Source organism: Amphiprion ocellaris, chromosome 6, assembly GCF_022539595.1.
Source record: "Amphiprion ocellaris isolate individual 3 ecotype Okinawa chromosome 6, ASM2253959v1, whole genome shotgun sequence".
Lineage (NCBI taxonomy): Eukaryota > Metazoa > Chordata > Actinopteri > Pomacentridae > Amphiprion > Amphiprion ocellaris.
Genome location: NC_072771.1, coordinates 19816537 through 19826425, shown reverse-complemented (window position 1 = coordinate 19826425; position 9889 = coordinate 19816537). Strand labels below are relative to the sequence as shown.

The window sequence follows — 9889 nt, the reverse complement described above, 5'->3', positions numbered from 1 at the left end:
TTATGAAAAGACAAAGCCATGACTTTCTTATCATGTATTGAAAGTATACACTCAGTTTCAGTCATGTCTGATCTCTTCAGACTACATAAAGAGTCCCTTGAGAGTTTTAACTTGCTAAATATGGTACATGTGGTGAGATTCTAGTACTGTTTCACTGAAGTTATTATCTCATGAGTCAAAATTAGAAAAACTTATTCTTATTCTTGGAAGATCTAAAGTGGTGTGAAAAAAGGGGCTCATAAAAGTGGTTTGACTGAATTTCTGTATGATTTTTCCAACAGTGATACATAACACTTGCAGTTGAAACAAGAATAACAAACAGAATATTGTAATAGGTATATATTTATTTACAATAAAAAATAGAACATAATTTGCATACAAACAAACTTTACAAAAATAAATGACTGATTTATAAGTTATAACTTCATTTTAGGAAACTGTACATATAAAAACATTATCATTACATTATATAAATAATTGTACACATTTTGCTGTGAGTGCAATAAATATCTTCTTCTAAGGCAAAGACTGACTTCACTGTTCACCCGTATCCTTCTTTAACAAATACAAAATGCAGTTTTGAACTTCTTTAAAGCTGTAACATTTATAAGTTTTAACGAGGAAAATGCTCCAGTTTTTTTTTTTATCTTCGCATCAACCTCTCAGTATGTTACTTTGTCTTACACTAGCTGTACAGCATTTACATAAAAACGAAAAATGAGGAGAACAACATGGGACCGAGTTTCCTGGTTGGACTTCAATCAGGGACGTTGCAGCAAAGATCTCCAACATTTATTCTCCTGCACCAGGACACATTCAGCAAGGTCTATTCACAGTGTTTCCTCAGTTCCAGTCTCTCAGTAGCTTGTATTTGCTGATTCTTGTCTGGTGTCCTGGAGCTCAGACCTCCACTGATCCAGTGCTGCTGATCTTGTGTCGACACAATGGGCAGGTACCAAACTGCTGGGAGACTTTGGAGCTGCAGTGGTGACACAAACACTGGTGGCCACAAGGCAGCAGGACTGAAGCCTCTCTCACCATGCAAACCACACATCCTTTATCTAAGACCAGAGGAGAGAATCACCATTACAACACTGACACCAGATTGACAGCTGATGGTTTTCATTTCATTTGGACTCTTTCATACCTGCTGAGATTTCCATGTCCAGACAGGAGATGCAGTCATCAGTGCTTCCACTGAGGCTGGAAACATCAGGTGAGGTGATTGGTTCAGGAGCAGGACAGGATCTTCTAGTGCAAAACCCTCTTATCTTTGAGCCTGCAGCAAAGAGTAAAACATTCATCATTTCACGTCATCTATTGATACCAGTCATTCAAACAACAGTTGGCATTGTCAATGAAAAACATGTTGCAGGACAAGCAAAACTGTGGTTATAGTAAACATACCCAGGAGGAGAATGGAGCACGTCTGTCCATAGATGTCTATCATGGCCCACAGCGGCTGGCTGAGGTCCACTCCTGTTAGCAGCTTCCACTGACTGCTGTTGTTTGAGACGTATATGCTGCCACCTGAAGAAACCCAGAACTCCAGCTCTGAACCTGCTTGACACAAGGACTCAGGAATAGGAACAGCCCAGTGTCCAGGCCTGCTGGTGAGGTCGGGGATGGCCATGGGGGGCAGAGGCAGAGACCTGGACGAGGGCGACACGTTGGTGAAGCCAACACGCAGAGCTCCGTTCCAGATGAACGAATCTCTCTCCACCCTCAGACGAATCCTCTCCTGGGTCTTGACTGTGCGGCTGCTGAACACCAGGCCGTTCTTGAACGTGTCCTTGGTTTTCTCCGCCAGTCGACCCCCCTGACTCAGGCGGACCATGTCGCCCACAGCCTGGCAGTGGAAGATCAGAGGGCCGAGGCAGAGCGGGCCACACCTGTGTGTCACCTCTGATGCAGCAACTGGAAAGATGCAGAAACACAGTTATGAATCTGAATGGTAAGCTGTGTTACATCAAAACTTTTATAGTCAGATGATGCAGATGTAGTCTGTTGTGCAGCATCTGCACAACTATGTCAACAATCACAAAAACAGTGTCTTCTAAGACCTGAATGTAATGTAGGAAATGAAAATGAAGACTTGAATTTTGAACAATAAAATATGAATTACAAATTGAGGATGTTTCTGCTTTTTTAAAATCCCTTACATTTCATGTTATTAATGAACATTGGATGACTTATCATCACTAAAGCCACAAATTTTAATAAGTTCAGGTTGTTGTAAATAAATCACATACAGTAATATTACCATATAATCTCACAGTTAAATGTTATTTTATTTATTTTATATACACTGTAACAACCTTTTGTTAATTTAAGGTCAAACTGTCATTGTTTTCTCTTGAATTGCATCTGAGGAAATCATATTTTTTCTTGCACTGATAACATTTATTCAGGTGGAGATTATGGCAATAAAATAGTAAACAAGCAATAGTAAACGTAGCAAACTCTTCTGTGTGTTTCTTCTGAGGAGCATGTGAGGGTTTGTTATTCATTCATAGATCAATAATCAGAGTGAACAAGTTGTAGTAACTTATGGTCTGCTTCCTGTGTCTCCTCACCAGGGACAAGAAGCATATTGTTTCTAGGTTTCTCTGTTACAGCTCAGCGACCTCATTTCACAACAGTCATCTGTTTAACAGCACTTTACTGATGTTGTTTTGTGTATCATCTAATCAGATTTTTACCAACAACCTATTTTCATTTACAGAATATTCACATGATGCAGTTTTACATAGATTTGAATCAAAAATGAAATAAGAATAACATTTCTAATGATTTAGTTTGACTGAAACAGTCCAAAGGCTACTTTATGTTGTTCTTTGAAAACTGAAATCAACATGTCAGGATTGATTGACATTTACATGAAACATACTGATATTTAAAGCAAAATTACGGATCAAGTTCACTTCAAAAACTGAAGAGCAACAAGAAATATCTCACCAGAGTTTGTGTTGCAGCTTTCCCTCACCATCTTGAAGAGAATAAGTACTTCTTTTTTCGTCCGGATAGAAGATGTGCTCACGTCTGAATCTTGGTAACAGTTATGAAGAGGGAGTGTCTGCTGGCCTTAAATACCGGCTGCACATGTGGTTTCCAAACAGAAACACTGCCTGAATCACTGAAAAGGGAAAGAGGAGGGACTGGGGGAGGAACCAAACTCTGGAAATTTACCTGGGTCCAGCATTTCTTTAATGCCTACATCTGTGTTTATTCAATGCATTTACTGTTCAGAGCAGAATTGCAGCCATGAAACTATCATATGAGGCTTTGAATTATGTGAATATTGCTCCCATGCAGAATAGTTCCACTTTCATTATTTGTCATTGTCCTGTGATTGTGTTTTATGCTGAAAGGCAAACATCACAAGCAACATGTTTATGTATATTTCTGTCTGACTGGCAGATATTTCTCATTTTTCCTTTCAGCTGAAGTCCCTCTAATATTTGAATGTATCCACACATGACCCCAATATTGTACCAGAGCAACAGGACAATAGTTGCCTTTATGAAGTGCAGTGAACTTCTTTCAGGTATATGCACACATCAGATCAGAAAAATCATTGGAAATTCATGGATTCACATCATGGAAAATACCCCCAAAATTTTGTCTATATCCTCTCTGGACGACTCTGTGAATTCCCAGAAACTCCACACACAGTCATGTGATGACAGCAGATTAAGTGTATACACTGTAAAGGTTCCTTTGTGGTTGAGCGGTGTGCAAGAAAAAGGTTTGTCGCCCTCTACAGGAAACGTGCGCTGGGATTTCTTTCATCCACATTGGTTGGCTGCCGTGGTCATGTGACAGGATGAAGCCATAACTCCACATCTGTGGTGACATCATCACTCCTGGAAATTTACAAACTTTTCTCCTGATATAAGCGACGTTCACGTGACCTCTTCCTGGAAATCCTGTCACAGATACTGCAGGTCACACTGCAGGTATATAAAAATAAATATATATCTTTATCAAAAGCTGAAAGCTTGTTTTAATATGAATAACAACAGATGTGAAGTGAGAAAAACTGCAAGTATTAGATTCTAGGTGTAGATTTTTCTGTTTTTTCATACAAAAATTAAATATTCTCTATGCATAATGTAGCTGAAACAGAAATCCCCTCAGTTTATATATTTATACATATTTATACATATTTATACATCAAAGTGCAGTTGAATAAAACTCAGTTTCTCCTTCCATATATAGTGACAATTTTTTTTCAATTATATATTTAAATATTGCTTTGTACTTAAACTGTATTGACATATTTGAGCAAATTCAAATCAGCAAATAGAGAGAACTGAGACCAAGTATGGGTCTCATGTGTTTTTAGTGGGAGAGGAAACTGTTCAGCTGTTGCTACAGATGAAACTGAAGTCGGTCTGAGTTCAAGTCTGGGCAACACTCTGCTTTCCTGAAACAATTATGCAATAAAATGAGTTTAACATTGACCCACAATGGGTGGATTACAACAGGTGACTTCATGTTGTTAATGTAATCTACTAACGTAACAGCATTCCAGACACTTCAAAGAAACTGTTCTGAATTTGGTGTAACTGTGACATGTAAAAAATGAAACACTGATATATTGTTAATCATTTACATACTATGATCTTGTCAATAATCCAGCTCCACCTGACACTCCAGCATTGCAACAGCATTCACCGGGATTTGGAGTGTAATTCATTTGCATTAAAAAAAAACACACACACACAAAATGAATGAATGAATTTAACTGCTCATTGTTTTTCTTTCAAATTTTCAACAGATATCAATATTAGCATCATGATTTCTTTTTTCAGCCATAACAATCGTGTTGTGAAAATCTGATATTATGACCCTCCTAATGTGAATAATTTCTAGGAATGTGGGATATTGGCTTTTTTGTCAATAACCGATATGCCGATATTGTCCAACTCTCAATTTCCAATACCGATATGAATCGATACCGATATATGTGGGCTTGGAAATAATTTCAAACCACAGACATATTGTTAGTCAAGCACAGCAAGCCTGTTAGTGCAGCCACATAACTTTACACACTTCACGACGCAGGTTGATGCTGTGATCATTTGCGTGTCTGTAAATGTCGGCAAAATCCAGGCGTTATTGTATCGTTTTTCATGATAGGCAAAAAAAGATAACGATATTGACCGACATTACCATTTTTATGCCAATATTATTACATTCCTAATAATTTCATATACAAAACCTACAGTTCCATCACTCAGAGGCAGAATCATTAGTTTAAAAAACTTGAGGATCTTTGAATGCCATGAACCAGATGATCATGTGATTCTCTGCTGTCCATTATATGATGTTTAAAGAAATTCCAAATTTAGATTTGATTGATGGTGCTGAGATTGAAAAGCTTTTTGATGACGCATCAAATGCTTTGTCTCAATTTGTTTTTATGCAACATTGAATATGGAGAGAGATGATTAGGTCAATGATGTTTACAGACTATCTATGACATCTCTTTGCTGATGTGAACCTGGTGCATATGTGTAGATGTTATTCCTCTTAAATAGTAAGAAATCATATTTTTTTGTTTAACAGTTACTTTTCCCGTGGTGTTGAATCAGGAAACCGAGCAGCTTCATCTCCTCCTCTGTGTACTCCAGCTGCACCACATTTGGTCAGACATGGCAGGCCATCAGAAAATCTACTTGTTCCCACTCCACCTGTTCAAAACACTATTAATCTGCTGCCTTCCAATAAAAGGCTTGGCTTCCACCGAGGAGCCAATAGAAAGGCATTAAAGCTGTGAGACCCAGGCCAATCCCAGGCTGCATTCTAATGTGGCCTATCTTTATCAAGGTGCCACTCCATTTCCAGATACTGCTTATTTATGATTTCTGAGGAGAGAGCTGGCAGGAGGCATATGTCTTTAGGAGAACACCAAAATCATTGTCTGGGGGACTCGACTGAGACTTCAGATATGGAGCTATCGACCGCCAAGCTGGACAAGAAGAGGTGAAAGAGAGAAGTTTATCTGCTGCTACGCTGTTTCTGATGTGATAGCAACTTCGACAGACACCAGGGACTTTGTTAAAATTGCTATTAGTCTTCTTAATTGTTTGAATATCTGGGGATTGAGGACGCGGTGGCAAGTCCAGATATTTCCAGTGGGTGAGAGAAGCCCTTCTTTGGCCATCAGAGGTCTTTTCCTGCTTGGATCTTACTGGATGTGATACTGAGAGACAGTACTTCCCATGGATCCAAACATCCAGGGATCTTTCCTGTTCAACAACAGCCTGAACCAGTTCCCCTCCGACCTCAAGGCACCGGTGTGCCAGTATTCGGTGCCCAACTCTTTCTACAAGCTCAACCCGGGCCTGAACAGCCAGCTGCCGCCAGGGACGCCTCACGGCATCAGCGACATCCTGAGCCGCTCCATGGTCGGGGTGGGCTCCACGGGCACCACCACCCTGCTGTCCGGATACTCCACCATGGGGGGCTTCGGCCCCTCCGTCACCAGCACGTCCATGTACTACAACCGAGACTACAACTCGTCCCTGGGCGGCTTCTCCAAGCCGGGCGCCGAGTGCCCCATGAAGGCTCGCAGTGTGAGCTGCTGGGCAGAAAGCAGCTGTGAGTGGAGAGGAGGGAGGCAGCAGTGCACCAACAGTGAGTCTGAATCCTGCAGACCAGACTCAGCAGCATCCACATCTAGCACAGAGCAACTTCCCTGAGTCTGTCTGTGGGGAGTCAGCAGGAGATGATGCGCTTTAGAGATGGAGAAAGCTGCAGAGTCATTCGAGTCAATCAGATTTAGATCAAGAAAAACATAGATATAAGTACAGTGAGTGTGGGTCAGATGTTAGATTTGGCCAAAACTTTTATCTGTTTTCTATTTAATTTTATTCTGAAACACTGATCGATGTCCGTATTTTACAAAATGTTACATCAGTGATTGGTAAAAATAAAATATCTCCAAATAGAACCTATTTAGGATGAGCTCAATTGGCTTTTTACACATTCAAACAGATATTTTTAAAATATAATTCAGACAGCATGTAGATGATTTGTAACTAATGCAGGAAACAATAGTGTTTATTGACAGATGCTGTGATTTGTAATTTGTAACACACACAGAACATGAACCATAAATACATGCAGTTTAAAATGCAGGTATGTCTGTGGTAATCATGTCTGGTTATACACATGACATTAATCCAACTTGTAAAATAAACTGTCACGTTTCAGTTGAGAAGGTTCAATCCTGTGTTATGAAGGAAACTGTTTCCGTCTGTGATGTGATTTTTCCAGGCGCTGCTCCTCTCGGGGAGATGTCCAGCAGGAAGAAACACACCAGACCAACATTTAGTGGACATCAGATATTTGCTCTGGAGAAAACCTTCGAGCAGACCAAGTACTTGGCCGGGCCTGAGAGAGCCAGACTGGCTTATTCTCTGGGAATGACTGAATCACAAGTCAAGGTAAAGCTGGTAACACACGTCCAGTAAATCAGGCTTCTGTGTGACGGTGAAAATAATATTCTTTTTATATTTGGTGTTTTTTCTTTGTGGTCATTCCAGTGTTTTTGCTGTATTTTTAAGCACCTGTGCATTGTCCTGTTAAACCTAATTTGAAAGGTGCAACAGAAATTAGGTTGATTTACTAAAGTAGGACACGTTCAGAGATACAATCTTGGCATGTGAGTTATTTGGCTGCAGGAGGAAGTGATGAGAACCAAAAACAGTTCTATCAAATACTCATCATGCAAAAAAGGGAGAGAAAAAAATGCATCACGGATTGTTTTCGTGCCTCTCCACGGCTTTCACAACGTGTGCAAACAAGATGTAAATCATTAAGCAACCCAGTTTGATTCATCAGGAGTCACACCCACCGGCTGAGAGAAAACTCTCCCGCTGTGTTTCAGGTGTGGTTTCAGAACCGACGCACCAAGTGGAGGAAGAAGAGCGCCTCGGAGCCGAGCTCCACGCAGGCCAGCCTCGCCGGGCAGGGCGGGGAGGCCTCGGAGAACGAGGTGGAGGACGAAGAGTACAACAAGCCGCTGGATCCCGACTCAGACGACGATAAGATCCGGCTGCTGCTGCGCAAACACCGCAGGGCTTTCTCCGTGCTGCGCCTGGGGCCGCACCACGTCTGATCATGCGCATTAGAAAACATGCAAACCCACTTAATACCCGCTTCTCAGCAGACCTGCATGCTGTAAGAGATATCATTAGTTTGGAATACGGTGAGCATGTTCAGAAGAGATCAGAACAGGGTTCAATAGACGAAAAATAATATGTTTACTTTTATAAGTTACTGTAAAAATTCTCTGAGGCCTGTTACATTGTTACTGAGGGTCATACTGTTCACATACTTTTGTAAAAATATGAGAAAAGATGGAAAAATCTGCATGATGCCCTTGATAACAGGAATAAATGTAAAAAGAGTAACCTGAAGTTCATGTGCTTTTTGTGATTACTATTAATAATCCCAAAATGAAACACACCTGCCATATGTGAAATAGCTTCATTAAATTTTCATAAACCATCAATAAACTCAATATGTTGGCTACTATTAAAGGTAAAAATCAATTCTTTACACCAAAGAATAATAGAAAAAAATAGGCATCAAATATTCTCAGCTGTTCAAAAAACAGGACAAGTAATTTTTAGTGAATTTATCTTCAAATAATATAATTTTCAATTTTTTTCCCCGGACACGAAATGTAACTTTCTCTTCCTTTGCATATAATTTCACCACAGGTCGACACAATCAAATACAGCCTGTTTAAAAGACAAGAACTTGTGTTTAAGTGCAGAAACAGATGCATTAGCATAATAAATAGTCATGGAGAACATGTATAAGGAAACATTTTCCCTTCACATGCTATTATCAGTTCTAATATTCTACAAGTATGAGTTGTAATTCTGCTAAATGCTTTAATTGAATGTTGACTTGAAGTTGGTTAAAATTCATGTCTTGTTTTTTTTTATTGTCTTCTACTCACTTTTGAAATATACTGTAAAAACATTAAGGTGTACAATGTAAAAGGCACCTGAAACCGTACACAATAAATTATTGTGAATTATTTATCAAACTGGGCGGGTAATTGTCTTGTCTGTTTTTGCATTTTTTTGTGTACTAGCTGTGAAGTGACAGTTAAAATGAAACGGCAGCAAAAAAAAGGCACAAAAGCTGAAGAGATGTGTCGAGGTCAGAGGTCAAGCCTGGTGTGATTTACTCCTGTGGTACGGCTTAATTGAAGACAATGACCCCCCGCAACCCGCTTCAACGTGAAATCAATACCAACAGAGCAGCTCGGTCACCATTTGGGATCAGTGAGTTTAGGACCCAATTGGTTCATTTATCTGATATCAGGCCAGATGACTCAGTCGAACGAAGAGCCGAAGGAATGCTGCTGAGACAGTTCTGCCTGCGGTAAGAAAACACCGTGACATAGCTGGAGAGTTCAGACAGTTCAGGCAAAGAAATGCAAGCAGCACAATTTACCAGCTCTGCCCTGAAAAAAAAAGAAGGCTATTAGAGTTTTCTTAAACCAAAAAACGAGGCGAGGGAAAGAATTCGTTAACTCAAATAATAAAAACTAGACTTTTGAAAATGGTGTTGTGTACTTTTAAAATGAGCTAAAATAAAAAAGGTTTGTGTCAAGAAGCATGAGGAGGCATATCTAGGTCAATATCCTTCAAGTGTTCGTATTTAGATATCTGAACTTTTTACATATTGCTCCTGACTAATGCCCATTCTATCTACCCATTCCATCATTCAATAATTTTTTATTTGTATTAGTTTCTAATAATATATTTTTATATACTTTTAAATTATTATATTAAATATATAAAAATACATTTAATTAGTCTATCTTATGTTCTTCTTGTGAGGTTTATTGAGTTTC

At 39.5% G+C, this 9889-nt stretch overlaps 2 protein-coding genes across 2 annotated transcripts; one reads left to right on the top strand and one right to left on the bottom strand.

Moving 5' to 3' along the window:
• Positions 1 to 324: 324 nt before the first annotated feature.
• LOC111582159 (E3 ubiquitin-protein ligase NEURL3) lies at positions 325 to 3117 on the bottom strand. Its single transcript, XM_023290709.3, has 4 exons — positions 2959 to 3117; positions 1408 to 1917; positions 1148 to 1279; positions 325 to 1061 (listed from the first exon to the last, which is right to left on the bottom strand). Exons 1-4 carry the CDS (start codon positions 2987 to 2989, stop codon positions 901 to 903), a joined length of 834 nt encoding a protein of 277 aa, XP_023146477.1. The 5' UTR covers positions 2990 to 3117; the 3' UTR covers positions 325 to 900.
• A 3113-nt stretch (positions 3118 to 6230) lies between these two features.
• nkx6.3 (NK6 homeobox 3) lies at positions 6231 to 9067 on the top strand. The gene is made up of 3 exons (XM_023290710.3): positions 6231 to 6645; positions 7288 to 7457; positions 7901 to 9067. Exons 1-3 carry the CDS (start codon positions 6231 to 6233, stop codon positions 8129 to 8131), a joined length of 816 nt encoding a protein of 271 aa, XP_023146478.2. The 3' UTR covers positions 8132 to 9067.
• Positions 9068 to 9889: the final 822 nt, after the last annotated feature.

Excerpts from the sequence above, each read along its gene's own strand:
- LOC111582159 (XM_023290709.3), bottom strand. The coding sequence starts at position 2,989 with ATGGTGAGGGAAAGCTGCAACACAAACTCTG. Across the intron at positions 1,918-2,958 it reads AAGCTGCAACACAAACTCTG|TTGCTGCATCAGAGGTGACA; the intron begins GTGAGATATTTC and ends GCATCTTTCCAG. Across the intron at positions 1,280-1,407 it reads GTGCTCCATTCTCCTCCTGG|GCTCAAAGATAAGAGGGTTT; the intron begins GTATGTTTACTA and ends TCTTTGCTGCAG.
- nkx6.3 (XM_023290710.3), top strand. The coding sequence starts at position 6,231 with ATGGATCCAAACATCCAGGGATCTTTCCTGTTCAACAACAGCCTGAAC. Across the intron at positions 6,646-7,287 it reads GAGGCAGCAGTGCACCAACA|GCGCTGCTCCTCTCGGGGAG; the intron begins GTGAGTCTGAAT and ends TGATTTTTCCAG. Across the intron at positions 7,458-7,900 it reads TGACTGAATCACAAGTCAAG|GTGTGGTTTCAGAACCGACG; the intron begins GTAAAGCTGGTA and ends GCTGTGTTTCAG.